This window comes from Metarhizium acridum (genome assembly GCF_019434415.1).
Source record: "Metarhizium acridum strain ARSEF 324 chromosome Unknown scaffold_347, whole genome shotgun sequence".
In the NCBI taxonomy this organism is placed as follows: Eukaryota; Fungi; Ascomycota; class Sordariomycetes; order Hypocreales; family Clavicipitaceae; genus Metarhizium; species Metarhizium acridum.
The window spans coordinates 372549-392414 of NW_027094028.1; the positions used below are offsets into that span (position 1 = coordinate 372549).

A 19866-nucleotide genomic window follows, 5' to 3' on the forward strand; every position below is an offset into this window, starting at 1 on the left:
TCTTCCGGGCTCTAGCTCCCTCACCGCCTGTGCCGCCCTCGACCGATCCTGTCGCCTCACATTCTGATCCATCTACTGTCCGAAGCAGCACGACTGGTGTGGACTACTCTTACCTGGCTGTTAGGTTCCACAAGGGCGGGAAGGACTCGCAAGATGATGCCTCCAAGGCCGGCGCCAGGGCCAAGCAGGCCACTATTCGGCGCGACCATCGTTCACGACGCCGTGCAGGGGAGGCTGTGTCACTAACTCCCACAATCTCTCAACTCGGCGTCTTTGAAGGTTCTGATGGTCCTGGAGAAGGTATCCTTGTGCTGTGGTCCCGGCAGTTTGTTCAAGCTAACCACGGAACGTAGCTGGGAGTCAAGATCGACTACAGGCAAATGAGCTCCCAGATGGGGATGGAATGACCAAGGAAGCGGATGACAGGGGACAGTTCTCTGAATCTGATGTTGACGTCGAGGACTATTTCAATTTGCTGCTTTCACCTGCTCGACCACGGAAGTACCTCGAACACCTAGGGGTAGAGTCTGATTCCGATCTAGGGGACGAAGACGGGAACGATAATAGCAATGCCTTGGACGAAAGCCCTCTTCGCTATTGCTCGCGGCAGCCTTCCAGAAAGTCAGGGCCTCGTCGCCGTGCTCGCCGTGGTCCTGCCCCTGGTACAGGAGGGCGGCCAAAAAAATCTCAAAGGCAAACTCGATCGTCGGGGCCGCCACGACGGTACCGGAGTCCAGTGATGATTCCACCTGAAGAATCGGCCGTATTTCACGCACAAGATCCGGTGTGGAATGGGGACCTGGACGCTTGCGCCTTGACCTGTCGTGATAAAGCAATCCTCCGTGAGTTCTGGACAAAGCTGGACAATGACCAAATGCAATTTTGTGGTCGATGTCAAGAGCGTTGGTTCCAGATGAAGATCGATTCTGATGGCATTTGTGCGCGTTGCTGTCGAAAGGATGATAAACGCGGCCCTGAAGAGCCGTACTTCTTCTCTGTGGACAACCAGTTGGATTTTGGCTCCGTACCGACTCAATTGCCTCAGCTTACACCTACTGAAGAGTCTTTAATAGGCCGTGTTCACGTCCACGTGAATATTATGCTTGTGCGGGGCCAGCAGTACAAATATCGGGGACATGTTGTTCACTTTCTCCGCGAGGTTGGCTTGGTGTACAACCAACTCCCGCTTTTGCCGCGGGAGTTGAACACTGTATTACTCCGTCCTTCCAATACGTCGTCCCATGCAAACCTTAGCCGGCAATTCACCCGCCAGTTCCGTGTACGCCGCCAGCCAGTTGCCATATGGCTTAACTACCTCCGGCGCCATCATCCTGGCTATCGATGCATCGTCATCGACGAAGAGCGGCTGAGTCAATTGCCTCAAGATGGCAATGTCCTGGACGACATCCCCCAGAGCCAGGTGGAGGCTGCCGAAGTTGGACCCGAGGAAGATGAGGAGGCAGAACCGGACCTGGAGGACGAGGCTGCGGTGCCGGACCTTTTGGCCAAGGACACGGAGCTCGATGCTCTGCGGTCTATTCTTGCCGGAGAACCAGAAGCTGAACCAAGGCTTTCCACAAGCTTCCAGGAGCAGGTGCAGCACGAGCTGCAGCTTCCGAATATACGGCGCACACCCATTAATGAGTTCAATCGCTCTCATGCCCTACTCTCCTTAGCTTTTCCCTGCCTCTTTCCTGACGGGAGAGCCGACTTTGTTGAGCCTCGGCTACGGTCAATCGACTACAAGGACTACATCGAGCACGCGATGCGCTGGCATGACGGGCGTTTTGCACGCCACCCGACCTTCCGCTTCGTCGCCTTCAATACTCTGATGCGGTCACAGGCCCGTGCACGGTCCAAATTCTTCGTGAAGCAACACGATGGTAGTCATGAACCGCTCACACGGGAGCAGCTTGTTCAGGCACTGGAGCACAGCGAGGACCCTGAGGCGCAGGTGCTAATCAACTCAATCACAAGACATGCGGTACCTATTCGCGGCACGCGCCCCTTCTGGAACAGGAAGAGGCAGGACCTCGAGGCCTATGCCTACAACCTTGGATGTCCTGGTGCATTCATCACATTCAGCCCGGCAGATTTACACTGGCGGAGTCTCTACCAGCACATGCCCCGATATGATGAATGGCTGGCTGCGTCCGAGTCCGAGAGGATGGGTCTCTCGCGCCAACTTTTGCGTCAGAATCCTCACATTGCTGCTTTCCATTTCTACCGCCGATACTGTTTCTTTCGAGATATCGTGTTAAGCAAGAAGTTCAACATTACGGATTACTGGGATCGGTATGAATGGCAAGGGCGTGGCAGTCCGCACAACCATGGCCTGTACTGGATGGAGAATTGCCCAAGAGTCGACATGGTGGATGAAGCCGCTCGTGATGTTTTTGCACGCACGTGGGGATTCCACATCACTGCCATTAATCCTGAGCCGACTAGGACTATGCCCCAGGGTGAGGGTAACCCCCTGAGCGTAGATCCACTGAGTACAGAACTGACATTCCTGCGTCTCTCACAAATCGTCAACCGCTGCCAGCGCCACAGATGCAATACCACATACTGCTTACGCGTAAGGAAGAGAACCGTTGATCTGGCGAGGGATATGGAAGGCGCTGCTGCAGATATCGAGGCGGCCAATGCGGCCAATCCAGAGCGGGAGTGTCGTTTTGACTTTCCTCGTGCCTTGCGGGAGCTGGCCGCAGTGATCAGGAAGGAAGGCAAGTCGTACTATGTCTTCGAGGCGGCGCGGAATGACAACCTCATGAATCACTTCAATCCCGCCATTATACTAGGCTGGCTAGCCAATATCGACATATCTCCTTGCACCAGCCTACAGGCGGTTATTACGTACGCTGCCAAGTATTGCAGCAAATCTGAGAAGAAGACTGAGCCTTACTGTAAGCTTGCAGACCAGGTTTTGCCGCACACGGCACACCTTCAGCCGCTATTATCCTTCTCCTCTCGCCTGATGAATAAGCTGATTGCCGAGAGAGATTACTCGGCGCAGGAGATTTCCCATCTTCTCCTTAACATTCCTCTGCAGGAAGGCACGCGGATGGTGGTCTCTGTCGACTGCCGTCCTTTGGAGCAACATGCACGTTCGTATCGCGTGGATGAAGATGTCAACGAGACCGTCGGCAGCTACAGGAGGTATCTCGAGAGAAATGACCAGCACGAGGATGCAACTTACCTCGAGTACCTGCAATCGTATAATCTCAAGACGTGGAGGAGACTCGCTGCCAACGCGAAGAAGAGAGTCCTGTCTTACTTTCCTCGATACAGGTCCGTGGAGGCATCTCCCCAGTTTGGTGACTTCTGCCGTGTTAAATTGATGATGGCTCATCCGCATCGCTCTCCAGAGGAGTTGCTCACCGTGGGCGGGCAGCGGTTCGATTCCTTCGCGGCTGCGTACAGGTTTTGCAGAGAGCAGCACCGTGACACCCATGCGGACGATCATTATGGGGAGCCAGATACAAATGAATTGAGGGCTGAGGACGACGAATTTGAGCTTGAGGTCCATGAAGAGCCCATTGTGGATGAAGACTGGCATGAACTCGCCCGCATGCTTCCCGACCGCCCGCTGGAGGAAGAGGATATCGACATGCTCGGCCGCCGAGACATCGACATCAATTATGATTGGACCCCTCACGTTGGACGGTATACTGATGACGGTATTCTCAAGGGCGACTACTGGAAGCAACGCAAGGCGGCAAACCGCCTTGACCTTGATGTGGATCATCAGCCCTTGGAAGCTCGAGATTCCCTAAACCGGGATCAGCGCTTAGTATACGATACTGTGATGGACCACTTCCTGAATCAGGAACCCTCTCAGTTGCTGCTCCATGTGGATGGTGGAGGTGGTACCGGGAAGTCATACCTCATTAATTTGCTCTCCGCGCACCTCCAAGCCGCTGCTGCCGGGAGAGGGACACCTGTTTGGCGTGCCGCGCCCACTGGCGTCGCGGGAAATCAGATATCGGGCACTACTTTGCACTCCCTGTTACACCTTCCAATCAACAAGGACTTCAAGCCCCTCTCGCCCACTGACATGGCCCAGCTCCAGAAGAAGCTGAAGGACATCAACTACCTGATCATCGATGAGAAGAGCATGCTGGGACTGCGACAGCTTTCTTGGATCGATGACCGCCTGCGCGAGGCGTTCCCGAGTAGGAATGAGGAGTTCTTTGGTAGTCTTAACATCCTTCTGGTTGGCGACTTCTTCCAGCTTCCACCCGTGCTACAGAAGCCGCTCTATTACGATAAAGAGGTGCAGGGAGTGGAGATCAAAGGCAGGAACGCATATAGACGCTTCGATAAATCAGTCTTCTTGAAGGTTGTCCAACGGCAACGGGGCGACGATCAGAAGGCGTTTCGCACAGCTCTCGAGGAATTGCGGCTCCTCCAACTGTCAGTCGAGTCCTGGAAACTCCTTTCCGGTCGAGTACAGGCGAAGCTAGATGATCTGGAGGTCGCCAGGTTCGCCAACGCCTTGCGAGTATACGCCACGAAAGATAGGGTGAACGAATATAACCACTACCACCTCGACCGCCTCGGCCGGCCAGTCATTCAGGTCAAGGCTAAGAATGTCGGCCTTGGCGCGGCTGCGGCGCCTGATGACAAGGCGGGCAACCTTGCGAAGCAGATCCCTATATGCATTGGCGCCCGTCTGATGCTGACATCTAACCTTTGGCAGCCAGTTGGTCTCTGCAACGGCGCTCGCGGTACCGTTTACGATATCGGCTGGGCACCGGGGGCTGACCCAGTCCAAGACCCTCCCTGTGTTATCATGATGGAGTTTGACAAGTACAGTGGACCTGTGTTCCTGACCACCGCTGATGGCAGAAAGATTGTCCCGATTCTCCCAGTAGACAGGGACTTCCTCATCGGAAGCACTCTCTGCACTCGCACGCAGTTTCCCCTGATCGTATGCTACGCCATTACGGTTCACAAGTCGCAGAGCATCACTGAAGATGTCATCGTGACAGATCTCTCCTGTCGGGACTTTCAGACTGGTTTAAGCTACGTAGCTGTCTCTCGCGTAAAAACGCTCCAGGGCTTGATGCTGGATGCGCCCTTTGATCGTGGTCACCTGTTTTACGAGTCTCCACCAGAGGGTATGAAGATGAAGATGAGGGATGAGCGGCATAGAAGACGACAGGTCCTTACACGGAATCCATATAGGTCAGACCACGGCTCTGCATAACTAGATAGCTAGCTAAATGTAATGGCTTAATAGTTGCTTGGCCCAAGGACTCCCAGCCTTCGGATGATCGTACCCCTTGCACCCACAGCTCTAACGTGCAAGGGGTGGCGTAGTATTTTAATTATTATCTCCTGCTCTTCTTCTTCGATTCTTGCATTTCGTGTTGGTAGCTTTCCAGGCACGACCAGACACAACGAGTGCCCATCGCCCACCAGATCCATTCGTGTAAGTGCGGCGACACCGACAAAGTCTTGGTGCTGGAACCAGAGGCGATGGCTGGTTCAACGCGGAATATGCTTGTTTGTGGAGCGTATTCAAGTCGTTACTCACTGCGAGGTACTCGCTTCCTATAATCGATGCTGAAAATGGCCACGCATTGCGCGGGAGCTTATGGACACGAACAGCTTGTCCACTGCCTCTCATGCATCACTCGTAGTGGTTGCATGGCATGAACATAGCCGCCAAGCGTGAAGAATATAGAGACCATGGTGTGCCCAGCGTACATGAGCCACATAAACGGAAGCTGTACAAAATAATAGCTTCCGCCTTATCATCATAGCCTACTTCTCTGTCGACATAATCCGAGGGTGTATGAAGAAACACCATGATTAGGGCAGCTATCCCTCACATGCCCTCAAGGAAGGATGTTCGATGGAGCTCCGGTGGATTCAAGGGTTTTATTTGGAAGTCGAGGAACGGTCACATCAAAGAGTTTCAAGAGCTTATAAGAGCCGTATCTGAATACATGATTCAAAGAAAACATCGCAAGCCCACAATTTTAGAGTTGAAATTGGCATATAATGGCATATAGCGACGCGGTACTGGAGAAACCACCGGACATATATTCAAGGGGCAGTCTACCAATGCCCCCTCTGGCGGTCTTTTCGTCCGTGTGATCGTGAAGCTTGTGATTATTTCCTTGGGCGCGCAAGTCTGCCAAGTCAAGCATGCTTCTGAAGTGCTCGAAGCGCTGCCTCGTGAGTGCCTACGGCCAGGGTGGTCAGTAATGCCGTACGCCTTGGGAGACACACTATGCTCACTGCAGCAAACGAAGAGTGGAATACGCGATGGTAACTATCTAGTCATGCAAAGGCCAACACAACGTGCCCATTCGAAACGACGCCTGCCAAGGCTGACTGCGAAAGGCATCATCGTGCTAAGTATCGCCAACCCACCCCCCATCGCACACATGGCTCCCCCCAGTAATGGCACTCGAGTCATCCGACGCCAGGAACAACATCAGCCTGGCAACCTCGACGGGCAGCAGGACGCGCTTCAGACACTGGGCAGCCAGGCTCTCGGCCTTGTACTCGTCGGTGAGCACAGTGTCGATCTGCCGCTGGGTGGCAATGGAGCCCGGCATGATGCTGTTGACGCGGACGCCGTGTCGGCCAAACTCGCGGGCGTGCGTCCTGGTCATGCCGACGACGGCGGCCTTGCAGGTCGTGTAGACGGGGACCTCGGTCGCGGGGATGCGCCAGGTGATGGAGCCCATGTTGATGATGCTCCCGGCGCCCTGGCGCTGCATGGCCGGCGCGATGTGCTGCGTCAGGAAGAACTGGTGGCGCAGGTTGACGTTGACGTCGAGCGCAAACGACGCCGGCGTGACCTGGCTCGTGGGCACGCGCGAGCCCGGCCCGGCCCAGCCAGCATTGTTGACGAGCACGTCGACGCGGCCAAACCGCGCGAGCACCGCCTGCGCGCACTCCTGGAGCCAGTCGAGGTCCGTGACGTCGCAGTGCATAAAGGTCGGCGTGGTGACGCCCCCGACCGAGGTCAGCTGGCCCAACAGCTTGCGCGCCGAGTCGTCTGCAATGTCCAGGAAGACGACTTGCGAGCCCTGTCTGCAGAAGAGTTCCACGGCGGCGGCGCCAATGCCCTCTGCGGCACCCGTGATCAAGACGACTTTGCCGCGAAGACTGGGATATATGGCGTATTGGTCCATGAGGGTTAGGGTTATTTGTCTCGCCAGCTTTTGTTTCTGTTGGAGCAAGAGTTCTCGTCGTGGGGGGGAGGGAGGAACTACAGGATTTCGGGACATTGGCTGTCAAAACATATATATCTAAACCAACGCCTTTCCCGACACAATGTAACATTGCAGTCCTGCGGGGGTTACATTCGAGAGGTGTTGTAATTATACCCCGCCTTCATGATGTCGCTTGGAGTTCATGTTGCCCCACGTCCAAAGATGGCCACGCCAAGACCGAGTTTGGCAGTTCACGCGTAGGTGACATTCATCTGCAGTCAAGTTCTTTCAAGAAGCCTGGTCTATTGGTTGGCAGGAGCTGGTGGTGCAAAGCATCACTAACTGGGTATCCTTGTACCTCAAGCTAGCTAGGTTGAAGGCATATACAAGAATGTCGCCGCAGTCACGGCCGAAAATCAGGTCAACAATAATGGTATATATGAAATTCTGTTACTGTTACCGTTACCGGACGCGCTTTCCTTTCTTTGACATCTTTTTTTCCTTTTTTTCTGGCTCGCAAATGCCACACTCACTACGCATACTTGACATCACCAACATGCGCATGACTTCCATCATCTACATACGCCGGCGGCGCACCAGACGACGCTTCACCAGGGGCAGCACCCGCAGGCGGCGCATTCGCCGAGGGCACGTTTCCAGACCCTGGAGGACCTGACGCCCCAGACGCAGACGCAGACGAGTGATGACCCAGGGCTCCCGCCTCAGCGCCGCGGAGCGTCTCGAGCAGCGCGCGAGCGCCGACGGGCCACATGTTCCGGGGCCCCTGGGGAGGAACCTGTCCTTGGAGGATCTGCTGCACCGTGACGGGAGCTCCGTAAAACGAGGCGTTGGCATCCTTGCGCTCCACGACGACGGTACCATCGACCTGGATGCCGGCGTAGAACCCCCTCGACTTGACGTACGAGAAGACGGGCTTGAAGGCGCTGGTGCTGAGACTCCGGCGCTTCGGGTCCTTGGACGCCGCCCCCGCGTCAGGCTTGAGCGCACCCGAGGGCTGGGCTTGGGCGGCTGCGGGCTGCGCATCTGAAGCCGCGGTGGCCTTGTTGTCCGCGCCGTCTCTCTCGCGCTGCACGGCGGCACCAAAGTCCACGGCGCCCCCGGCACCATAGGGCCCGGCCACGACGGCCAGATCGCTCCCGAGGCTGACGCGCGTGTTCATGAAGGCGGCAAGGGCCTCCCTGCTGTTGATGACGCAGACGCAGTCGTAGATGTCCAGGCCGATCTGGAACCCTCCCCCGACGGAGTGAACCTGGATGCCCGAGGGTGGGCTCCATGATCCATCGGGCAGCCGCGCAATTAGGATGCCGGAGCCAGTGGCGCCGGAGACCTGGAAGCCAGCACGGAGGGTGGTGAAGATGGCGAGGCCGACTGCTTTGGAAATAACCTTGGGCGGGATCGTGACAATGACGCGGTTCTTGGGCTTCTCCTTGGTCGGGTCAATGACGCCGCTGCTAGATTCCTGGGCTTTCGGATCGGTAGAGGTTGGGGGTTGGCCGGCCCCAGGGTCAGCATAGACACCTTTGGCTGCGGGAACGTGTGTGTTAGTTCTGGAACGGGTCAGGAGCTTCCTTGTGTGTGTATACATACTGCAGAAAGATCTCAGGATGGCGGCAGACTTGTCGCATTCCTTGTCCAGGGTCTCGGGCAAGAAGCTTTGGCTGCCGAGCTTGTGGGCAAGGCTGTTGATGGGAGCGGCGGCTCCGGCGCTGACAAAGTGCTTGAAGCGATCACCCCAGCCGGACTTTTTGTGAGCAGTTTGTGAGGGTTGCTGCTGCGGCTGCGGCTGCTGCTGCTCTTGAGGCTGTGGTGGTTGCTGGTGAGCGTACGACTGTGCCGGACCTGGATGGCCCGTCGGTGTTTGGGTGTCATGCTGAGCTGTTGTCGGGGGCGGGGCAAAGACTGGATTGGCGGGATTGTATGCTGGTATGGCATGTGCGCTCTGCTGCTGGTGGTGAGACTGCTTCTCGTCGGCTGAAGCTGGCGGTGGAGGGGGAAAGGAGGGCTGCTGCTGATGCTGCTGTTGATGCTGCTGCTGCTGCTGAGACTCCTTCTCGTCGGCTGGAGCTGGTGGCGGAGGAGGAAAGTATGGTTGCTGTTGATACTGTTGATGATGTTGATACTGTTGATGCTGCTGCTGCTGGTGAGACTGCTTCTCGTCGGCCGAAGCTGGTGGCGAATGGAAATACTGCTGCTGGTCTGGCTGCTGTTGGGGGTGCGGCCGATACTGCTGAGCGGCTGGAGGCTGCTGGAAGTGCTGCTGCTGCTGCTCAGGCTGACCCTGCTGTGACGGAGGAGGGCCCGGCGGCGGCGGGGGATAGTAGGTGTTCCCGCTGAGCTCGGCAGCGCCCTCGCTGGGCTTTTCGTTGCTGGACATGGTGGCGGCGAATCTGTACAAGGTGGCAGGACGATTGCAAAATTGCGTTGAGGTGATTTGATTCCAGGCAGGGCGAGTGGCGGGTTATATATATATCGCCATTCGTCACTTGAAACTTGAACAAACGGGCCAGCCTGGGCCATGGGCGGGCGGCCGCTCACCACTGATGTCATTGTGTGTGGCTGAGGGAGCAGATGGACTCGATGGCCTGACGCACCATCAATGCTACCAGCCTTTGGCGTGGCCGTTGGAGACGAGGACCTGTTGATCGCCTACTCAAGTACATATAGACTCATTATGGCCGGACGGCGGCACGTCTCGTCTACCGGAAAAAAAAAAATAAAAAAAAAATAATAATGATAATAATAAAAATAATAACTGTGCCGTCAGTAGCGACGTTGATACAAAACAGCCGTCGGTAAATGTCTGGTGCAAGTTCCATCAATCAACTACAAAGGCGGTCAGAGCAGAAGGGACTCGACAATTCCTCCGAGTGCGGCCGTCAGCAACCACCGCCGCATTCATGCACGCCAAACTCCGAGACCGTCTCGCCGACCACCATAAGTCCTGATGCTCGGGTCAAGCCTTTGTCATCGGCCGCAGCAACTCCTCTGGCCCCCATCGGCGTGCCAAATAAGAGACAAGGCAAAAGAAAAAGAAACTCCGAAACAACGCAAGCTCGCAAGCCCCCTTATACTCCCGCCTCATCACCACCATCTTCCTCCTCCTCCCCCTCCCCCTCCCCCATCCCCCTCTTCCAACACCCACATCGCCAGCACACACAATGACGGTCGACGACACGCTCTCCCTCCCCCGCATCCTGTGCCTCCACGGCGGCGGCGTCAACGGCACCGTGTTCCGGCTCCAGTGCCGCGCCATCATCGCCCAGCTCGGCCACCGGTTCCGCTTCGTCTTCATGGACGCGCCCTACACGTCCCGCCCGCACCGCGACATCGTGACCGTCTACGGCGAGTTCGCCCCTTTCTACCGCTGGCTGGCCTGGAGCCGCGAGGAGCCGGGCCTGCCGCCGTCGGCGCGCCCGGGCGACATCATGGACGCGTGCCTGTCCGCCATGCAACGCGACGCGGGCGACGGGCCCTGGGCGGCGGTGCTGGGCTTCTCGCAGGGCGCCAAGGTGGCCGCCAGCCTGCTGTGGGCGCAGCAGCGCGCCGACGCCGCGCTGGGCCCAGGCCGCGCCAGGACCGCCTTCAAGTTCGCCGTGCTCATGGCCGGCAGCGCCCCGATCCTGCACCTCGACCTGCGCCTGCCGCCGCCGCCGCCGCACGTCGCCAGCCCCTCCGCCTTCAGCACCGACTTTGACGACTACCCCGACGGCCCCTCGCGCGGCCACCACGTCCTGCGCCTGCCCACCCTGCACGTCCACGGCCTGCAGGACCCGGGCATCGACAGGCACAGGTGCCTGCTCCAGAGGTACTGCGCGCCCGGCACCGCGCGCCTCGTCGAGTGGGATGCCGGCCATCGACTGCCCGTCAAGACGGCCGATGTCAGGGCCGTCGTCGCCGAGGTGCTGGATCTGGCGCGGGAGACGGGCGCAATTCCACCAGACACCTCATAGAATCGCCGTACCGGGACGTGGCATAGATGGAATAGACTCATAGAGGCTTGATTCCCCAGACCGGCAATCGTTTAGACCTCTATTTTTTCTTTTTTTCTTTTTTTCTTTTTTTTTTTTTTTAAAAAAAGATACATACTACAGGCGGCGTGAGCTTCGTGTGTGGCTATAGAGGATGAAGATAAAAAACGTGTATGATCCGTCCGCTTTCATTTCTTCAGATACACATGCCTCATGCCGTCACGCGTGCTCCATGCGTACGCTTACAACATTAAACAGTCCAGCACCGGTACATTATCATATTCATGACGCAAGAAAACTTCATCTACTCCACCAGTTTTGTCTACATACGCACAACCCACACCCACACCTTCTCTAGTCCCACGACACGCCCGCGCTCATTACCCGCTCCCCCTCGTCATGCCATGTCATGCCACGCATTTTATGCTCGGCAATCGCCTATGCGGAAACCAACTATATAATAAACATAGAATATAAGCCCACCAAACTCCGAGCTCTTCGTTTCAATACAAGAAAAGGCTATATGTCTGTGCAAACAAGAGTAGAATCGTGCAGAGAGAGAGGAAAAATTTACATCTTGTCTTGGCTAATAACCTTGCGGTAATAAAAAAAAGGCGCTACCATGTCTCATGTCCGTCTGTACCCCAACGATCTCAATCGGTCACAGTTTGGCTTGGGATACTGGTTCGCCTGTTCCATCTTTTCCACGTCCTCGTAGAACCAGCCCATGGCATCCTCTCGTAGGCGACGCTGGGCAATGTTTTCGTGTTCGCACTTGTTGTCCAGGAAGCGGATGAAATTTGCCTCGGCTGTGTGATCCAGCTGCGCAAGCTTGGACTTGCTGAGCGACTGGACGTCCTTGGGGTTGACAAAATACTTGACTTTGTGGTTGGGAGTGTAGCGTCTTTCCGTGTAGGGCGGCTGGGGTTCGTCGTATCTCATGGGGATGGAAGAGCCTGAGGATCCGCCCGTAAACAAGGACGAGAGCATGGGCAGAATAAAGAAGATCAATATGGGCAGCAGAGTCATCAGGTTCTGCAACCCGCCCTGCTGTTGCTCGGCTTCCTGTGCCTCTCGGGGTCGTCTCCTCGGTCTCGCGCCGCCAAACTGGTGGACCCGAATTCCAGGGCCGCCACCAAGATTGAACACAAACTGGGGACCTGTGTCGAAAGCTGCTCTGTCAGTGCACACAACTCCAAGCCAAAAAGCATCACGGGACCACGCTGTATCTCACCTCCGAACGGACCGCCGCCTCCAAATCCTCCGCCGCCGCCAAAGAATCTCGCAAACATCTCCTCTGGGCTGATCTCTTCCTCCCACATGCCCGCACCGCCGCGGCCCATTCCTCCCGACGCCTGCCGCGAGGCAAATCCCGCGAACGGGTTCTGCGCCTGTGCAGCGGCAAATCTGCTGTCCGGGTCGGTACCGAACTTGTCATACTTCTCTCGTTTCTCCTTGTCGCCCAGGATACCAAACGCTCGGCTGACCATCTTGAAGGCCTCGTCGGCGTGCTCGTGGCCATTTTTATCCGGATGGGTTAGAAGGGACTGTTTTCGATAGGCCTTCTTGATGTCCGCTTCCGTGCAGGTCGTCTTGACGCTTTCCAGCGCCAGGATGTCGTAAAAGGCTGTGGGCTTGCATTTTCGAATACGGATGACGGCCGCTTTTTGCTCTTCTGTGTACGCTCGCCCCTGGTTTCCCTGATTGTGATCGCGAGAACGAGCCGACGAGTCGCCGCCCGGGTTCGCCCCGGATGCTGTAGCGCTAGGCATCGAAGGGGAGGTGGAATGCGTAGGGACGACCGTCCCAGATGTATCCGCCTATGTAACGTGCGAGCTTTTCAGTCTTCGTTTGATGTCGGCACAAATGGGCGTGCGAGTCTGTCGGTCAGGCTGGGGAATTCGATGCAACGCCGCTTCCTGCAAGGCGGGCAGGCAGAAGGAGTTCCTGGGGCGGGACAAGGAACGTTGATATCTGTCCAATACGAAACCGGTTCGGCAATGAATTCGATGCTGATTTGGGTAGAAATCGCCAAGATTCTGCCATGCAAACAATTCGAATGCCCTGCTACTCCGATGCAATGCAAAATAGCAAAATGACGGATGGATGCGTTGTCGTACTCTAGACGGAATTCTGTCCACAATAATTTGGCAGCCTGCGGCCGTTCGAGAGGCTAGAGCCACCAAGGCCAACTGGCCTGGGGAACGCCGTCAACCGCCACGTGATGGTAAGATGCCTACCCTAGAGCTCCGATGTTTTTATGATCCGTCTCAAAAAATCATCGTCGTCTTGCAAAAGTACTTGTAAGAGAGAGTTGTGGATAGTTATTTTTAGTTTCTATTTCTATAGATACATATGAATTGCCAAAAAAAGAAGAAAAATTTGAGCAGTGTTACATCTGCATTGCTCCAACGCAAAAATAAGCAATGATTCAAATGCACCTCAACAAAGCTTCTGCACATACATACCTGTCTGTCTGCTGGCTCGTACAAATTAGGGACAATTTTTTCTCATCACAACACTTGTAACCCGGTACGATCAATATAATTCAGCCGAAGGCTGACTCTACATTAATCCATAAGTTTTCCGAATAATGAGGGTTTGGTGCAGGCTTGACAAATAAGTTTCTATTGGTCCAAATTTTGTATGGGAAATCGCGAAAGAAGGCTGGATTGGTTGGTGGCTCTAGAAAAGTGGGTAAAGGACAGCCACCGTCTGTCGGTGCTTCTTTGTTTACTTCTCTGTTTACAATCGTTTACAATCGTTTACAATCGTTTACAATCGCTAAATTTGCCCAGCGATCTGTTCGTTTGCTTGGCCAGCAGCCTTTCTTCCATTATTGAAACAGATGTACCGCATGGTTGGGTATGGATTATGATTCTAGGGGTAATATTAGTCCTAGATCTGAATTGGCAGTCCATTGCCCGTCTTGCGACCGAACAAAATCACCAAGTAATTTCGTTAGCAGGAGGAAATCTGCCAATCCAACTACAACCTGTCTGGAATGCCGGGACCACCGCAATTCCGAGGTAACTGACACCATTGATATACTATATATGCCTCCCTAACCTGATCAAGCGTGCCAGGTCCAAAGGTGCCGTCCTTGCATTGAGAAAGCTGGCTGTCCGTCCTACCTCAGCTGAGAGATCTGCCCCGAAAAGAACCGACAGAGACGCTGGCCTATCGCCTCCTAACCAGAGATCTGGAACCCAACCTACATCGCCAGAGAAGCTACGGCAACAACATACAGCTAGGAGTTTGTTCGGAGAGCCAGGCAGCCAGCCGCAGATAGTGCTGGGGACGCCGATCCCACCAACCCAAGCGAGCTCGCGGCTCTTCCGGGCTCTAGCTCCCTCACCGCCTGTGCCGCCCTCGACCGATCCTGTCGCCTCACATTCTGATCCATCTACTGTCCGAAGCAGCACGACTGGTGTGGACTACTCTTACCTGGCTGTTAGGTTCCACAAGGGCGGGAAGGACTCGCAAGATGATGCCTCCAAGGCCGGCGCCAGGGCCAAGCAGGCCACTATTCGGCGCGACCATCGTTCACGACGCCGTGCAGGGGAGGCTGTGTCACTAACTCCCACAATCTCTCAACTCGGCGTCTTTGAAGGTTCTGATGGTCCTGGAGAAGGTATCCTTGTGCTGTGGTCCCGGCAGTTTGTTCAAGCTAACCACGGAACGTAGCTGGGAGTCAAGATCGACTACAGGCAAATGAGCTCCCAGATGGGGATGGAATGACCAAGGAAGCGGATGACAGGGGACAGTTCTCTGAATCTGATGTTGACGTCGAGGACTATTTCAATTTGCTGCTTTCACCTGCTCGACCACGGAAGTACCTCGAACACCTAGGGGTAGAGTCTGATTCCGATCTAGGGGACGAAGACGGGAACGATAATAGCAATGCCTTGGACGAAAGCCCTCTTCGCTATTGCTCGCGGCAGCCTTCCAGAAAGTCAGGGCCTCGTCGCCGTGCTCGCCGTGGTCCTGCCCCTGGTACAGGAGGGCGGCCAAAAAAATCTCAAAGGCAAACTCGATCGTCGGGGCCGCCACGACGGTACCGGAGTCCAGTGATGATTCCACCTGAAGAATCGGCCGTATTTCACGCACAAGATCCGGTGTGGAATGGGGACCTGGACGCTTGCGCCTTGACCTGTCGTGATAAAGCAATCCTCCGTGAGTTCTGGACAAAGCTGGACAATGACCAAATGCAATTTTGTGGTCGATGTCAAGAGCGTTGGTTCCAGATGAAGATCGATTCTGATGGCATTTGTGCGCGTTGCTGTCGAAAGGATGATAAACGCGGCCCTGAAGAGCCGTACTTCTTCTCTGTGGACAACCAGTTGGATTTTGGCTCCGTACCGACTCAATTGCCTCAGCTTACACCTACTGAAGAGTCTTTAATAGGCCGTGTTCACGTCCACGTGAATATTATGCTTGTGCGGGGCCAGCAGTACAAATATCGGGGACATGTTGTTCACTTTCTCCGCGAGGTTGGCTTGGTGTACAACCAACTCCCGCTTTTGCCGCGGGAGTTGAACACTGTATTACTCCGTCCTTCCAATACGTCGTCCCATGCAAACCTTAGCCGGCAATTCACCCGCCAGTTCCGTGTACGCCGCCAGCCAGTTGCCATATGGCTTAACTACCTCCGGCGCCATCATCCTGGCTATCGATGCATCGTCATCGACGAAGAGCGGCTGAGTCAATTGCCTCAAGATGGCAATGTCCTGGACGACATCCCCCAGAGCCAGGTGGAGGCTGCCGAAGTTGGACCCGAGGAAGATGAGGAGGCAGAACCGGACCTGGAGGACGAGGCTGCGGTGCCGGACCTTTTGGCCAAGGACACGGAGCTCGATGCTCTGCGGTCTATTCTTGCCGGAGAACCAGAAGCTGAACCAAGGCTTTCCACAAGCTTCCAGGAGCAGGTGCAGCACGAGCTGCAGCTTCCGAATATACGGCGCACACCCATTAATGAGTTCAATCGCTCTCATGCCCTACTCTCCTTAGCTTTTCCCTGCCTCTTTCCTGACGGGAGAGCCGACTTTGTTGAGCCTCGGCTACGGTCAATCGACTACAAGGACTACATCGAGCACGCGATGCGCTGGCATGACGGGCGTTTTGCACGCCACCCGACCTTCCGCTTCGTCGCCTTCAATACTCTGATGCGGTCACAGGCCCGTGCACGGTCCAAATTCTTCGTGAAGCAACACGATGGTAGTCATGAACCGCTCACACGGGAGCAGCTTGTTCAGGCACTGGAGCACAGCGAGGACCCTGAGGCGCAGGTGCTAATCAACTCAATCACAAGACATGCGGTACCTATTCGCGGCACGCGCCCCTTCTGGAACAGGAAGAGGCAGGACCTCGAGGCCTATGCCTACAACCTTGGATGTCCTGGTGCATTCATCACATTCAGCCCGGCAGATTTACACTGGCGGAGTCTCTACCAGCACATGCCCCGATATGATGAATGGCTGGCTGCGTCCGAGTCCGAGAGGATGGGTCTCTCGCGCCAACTTTTGCGTCAGAATCCTCACATTGCTGCTTTCCATTTCTACCGCCGATACTGTTTCTTTCGAGATATCGTGTTAAGCAAGAAGTTCAACATTACGGATTACTGGGATCGGTATGAATGGCAAGGGCGTGGCAGTCCGCACAACCATGGCCTGTACTGGATGGAGAATTGCCCAAGAGTCGACATGGTGGATGAAGCCGCTCGTGATGTTTTTGCACGCACGTGGGGATTCCACATCACTGCCATTAATCCTGAGCCGACTAGGACTATGCCCCAGGGTGAGGGTAACCCCCTGAGCGTAGATCCACTGAGTACAGAACTGACATTCCTGCGTCTCTCACAAATCGTCAACCGCTGCCAGCGCCACAGATGCAATACCACATACTGCTTACGCGTAAGGAAGAGAACCGTTGATCTGGCGAGGGATATGGAAGGCGCTGCTGCAGATATCGAGGCGGCCAATGCGGCCAATCCAGAGCGGGAGTGTCGTTTTGACTTTCCTCGTGCCTTGCGGGAGCTGGCCGCAGTGATCAGGAAGGAAGGCAAGTCGTACTATGTCTTCGAGGCGGCGCGGAATGACAACCTCATGAATCACTTCAATCCCGCCATTATACTAGGCTGGCTAGCCAATATCGACATATCTCCTTGCACCAGCCTACAGGCGGTTATTACGTACGCTGCCAAGTATTGCAGCAAATCTGAGAAGAAGACTGAGCCTTACTGTAAGCTTGCAGACCAGGTTTTGCCGCACACGGCACACCTTCAGCCGCTATTATCCTTCTCCTCTCGCCTGATGAATAAGCTGATTGCCGAGAGAGATTACTCGGCGCAGGAGATTTCCCATCTTCTCCTTAACATTCCTCTGCAGGAAGGCACGCGGATGGTGGTCTCTGTCGACTGCCGTCCTTTGGAGCAACATGCACGTTCGTATCGCGTGGATGAAGATGTCAACGAGACCGTCGGCAGCTACAGGAGGTATCTCGAGAGAAATGACCAGCACGAGGATGCAACTTACCTCGAGTACCTGCAATCGTATAATCTCAAGACGTGGAGGAGACTCGCTGCCAACGCGAAGAAGAGAGTCCTGTCTTACTTTCCTCGATACAGGTCCGTGGAGGCATCTCCCCAGTTTGGTGACTTCTGCCGTGTTAAATTGATGATGGCTCATCCGCATCGCTCTCCAGAGGAGTTGCTCACCGTGGGCGGGCAGCGGTTCGATTCCTTCGCGGCTGCGTACAGGTTTTGCAGAGAGCAGCACCGTGACACCCATGCGGACGATCATTATGGGGAGCCAGATACAAATGAATTGAGGGCTGAGGACGACGAATTTGAGCTTGAGGTCCATGAAGAGCCCATTGTGGATGAAGACTGGCATGAACTCGCCCGCATGCTTCCCGACCGCCCGCTGGAGGAAGAGGATATCGACATGCTCGGCCGCCGAGACATCGACATCAATTATGATTGGACCCCTCACGTTGGACGGTATACTGATGACGGTATTCTCAAGGGCGACTACTGGAAGCAACGCAAGGCGGCAAACCGCCTTGACCTTGATGTGGATCATCAGCCCTTGGAAGCTCGAGATTCCCTAAACCGGGATCAGCGCTTAGTATACGATACCGTGATGGACCACTTCCTGAATCAGGAACCCTCTCAGTTGCTGCTCCATGTGGATGGTGGAGGTGGTACCGGGAAGTCATACCTCATTAATTTGCTCTCCGCGCACCTCCAAGCCGCTGCTGCCGGGAGAGGGACACCTGTTTGGCGTGCCGCGCCCACTGGCGTCGCGGGAAATCAGATATCGGGCACTACTTTGCACTCCCTGTTACACCTTCCAATCAACAAGGACTTCAAGCCCCTCTCGCCCACTGACATGGCCCAGCTCCAGAAGAAGCTGAAGGACATCAACTACCTGATCATCGATGAGAAGAGCATGCTGGGACTGCGACAGCTTTCTTGGATCGATGACCGCCTGCGCGAGGCGTTCCCGAGTAGGAATGAGGAGTTCTTTGGTAGTCTTAACATCCTTCTGGTTGGCGACTTCTTCCAGCTTCCACCCGTGCTACAGAAGCCGCTCTATTACGATAAAGAGGTGCAGGGAGTGGAGATCAAAGGCAGGAACGCATATAGACGCTTCGATAAATCAGTCTTCTTGAAGGTTGTCCAACGGCAACGGGGCGACGATCAGAAGGCGTTTCGCACAGCTCTCGAGGAATTGCGGCTCCTCCAACTGTCAGTCGAGTCCTGGAAACTCCTTTCCGGTCGAGTACAGGCGAAGCTAGATGATCTGGAGGTCGCCAGGTTCGCCAACGCCTTGCGAGTATACGCCACGAAAGATAGGGTGAACGAATATAACCACTACCACCTCGACCGCCTCGGCCGGCCAGTCATTCAGGTCAAGGCTAAGAATGTCGGCCTTGGCGCGGCTGCGGCGCCTGATGACAAGGCGGGCAACCTTGCGAAGCAGATCCCTATATGCATTGGCGCCCGTCTGATGCTGACATCTAACCTTTGGCAGCCAGTTGGTCTCTGCAACGGCGCTCGCGGTACCGTTTACGATATCGGCTGGGCACCGGGGGCTGACCCAGTCCAAGACCCTCCCTGTGTTATCATGATGGAGTTTGACAAGTACAGTGGACCTGTGTTCCTGACCACCGCTGATGGCAGAAAGATTGTCCCGATTCTCCCAGTAGACAGGGACTTCCTCATCGGAAGCACTCTCTGCACTCGCACGCAGTTTCCCCTGATCGTATGCTACGCCATTACGGTTCACAAGTCGCAGAGCATCACTGAAGATGTCATCGTGACAGATCTCTCCTGTCGGGACTTTCAGACTGGTTTAAGCTACGTAGCTGTCTCTCGCGTAAAAACGCTCCAGGGCTTGATGCTGGATGCGCCCTTTGATCGTGGTCACCTGTTTTACGAGTCTCCACCAGAGGGTATGAAGATGAAGATGAGGGATGAGCGGCATAGAAGACGACAGGTCCTTACACGGAATCCATATAGGTCAGACCACGGCTCTGCATAACTAGATAGCTAGCTAAATGTAATGGCTTAATAGTTGCTTGGCCCAAGGACTCCCAGCCTTCGGATGATCGTACCCCTTGCACCCACAGCTCTAACGTGCAAGGGGTGGCGTAGTATTTTAACTAGTACACCAATATACATTACACATATAATC

At 55.3% G+C, this 19866-nt stretch overlaps 5 protein-coding genes across 5 annotated transcripts; 1 reads left to right on the plus strand and 4 right to left on the minus strand.

Moving 5' to 3' along the window:
• Nucleotides 1–5329: 5329 nt before the first annotated feature.
• Nucleotides 5330–5635, minus strand: J3458_015200 (uncharacterized protein; the record flags this gene model as incomplete). The annotated part of the gene is made up of 1 exon (XM_066120718.1): nt 5330–5635. The coding sequence occupies one exon, from the start codon at nt 5633–5635 to the stop codon at nt 5330–5332; it is 306 nt and encodes a 101-aa protein (XP_065974310.1).
• A 733-nt stretch (nt 5636–6368) lies between these two features.
• Nucleotides 6369–7157, minus strand: J3458_015201 (uncharacterized protein; the record flags this gene model as incomplete). Its single annotated transcript, XM_007810361.2, has 1 exon — nt 6369–7157. One exon carries the CDS (start codon nt 7155–7157, stop codon nt 6369–6371), a length of 789 nt encoding a protein of 262 aa, XP_007808552.1.
• A 553-nt stretch (nt 7158–7710) lies between these two features.
• J3458_015202 (uncharacterized protein) lies at nt 7711–9573 on the minus strand (the record flags this gene model as incomplete). The annotated part of the gene is made up of 2 exons (XM_066120719.1): nt 7711–8723; nt 8787–9573. The coding sequence occupies 2 exons, from the start codon at nt 9571–9573 to the stop codon at nt 7711–7713; spliced, it is 1800 nt and encodes a 599-aa protein (XP_065974311.1).
• A 545-nt stretch (nt 9574–10118) lies between these two features.
• On the plus strand, nt 10119–11149 carry J3458_015203 (uncharacterized protein; the record flags this gene model as incomplete). Its single annotated transcript, XM_007810363.2, has 1 exon — nt 10119–11149. The coding sequence occupies exon 1, from the start codon at nt 10358–10360 to the stop codon at nt 11147–11149; it is 792 nt and encodes a 263-aa protein (XP_007808554.2). The 5' UTR covers nt 10119–10357.
• Nucleotides 10769–13314, minus strand: HLJ1_1 (Chaperone protein dnaJ). Its single transcript, XM_066120720.1, has 2 exons — nt 12402–13314; nt 10769–12327 (listed from the first exon to the last, which is right to left on the minus strand). The coding sequence occupies exons 1-2, from the start codon at nt 12937–12939 to the stop codon at nt 11795–11797; spliced, it is 1071 nt and encodes a 356-aa protein (XP_065974312.1). The 5' UTR covers nt 12940–13314; the 3' UTR covers nt 10769–11794.
• Nucleotides 13315–19866: the final 6552 nt, after the last annotated feature.

What these genes read in the sequence shown, in the direction of transcription:
- HLJ1_1 (XM_066120720.1), bottom strand. Translation starts at nt 12,939, where the DNA reads ATGCCTAGCGCTACAGCATCCGGGGCGAACCCGGGCGGCGACTCGTCG. An exon ending in AGGCGGCGGTCCGTTCGGAG is followed by an intron (nt 12,328 to 12,401) that starts GTGAGATACAGC and finishes CTTTCGACACAG; the next exon opens with GTCCCCAGTTTGTGTTCAAT.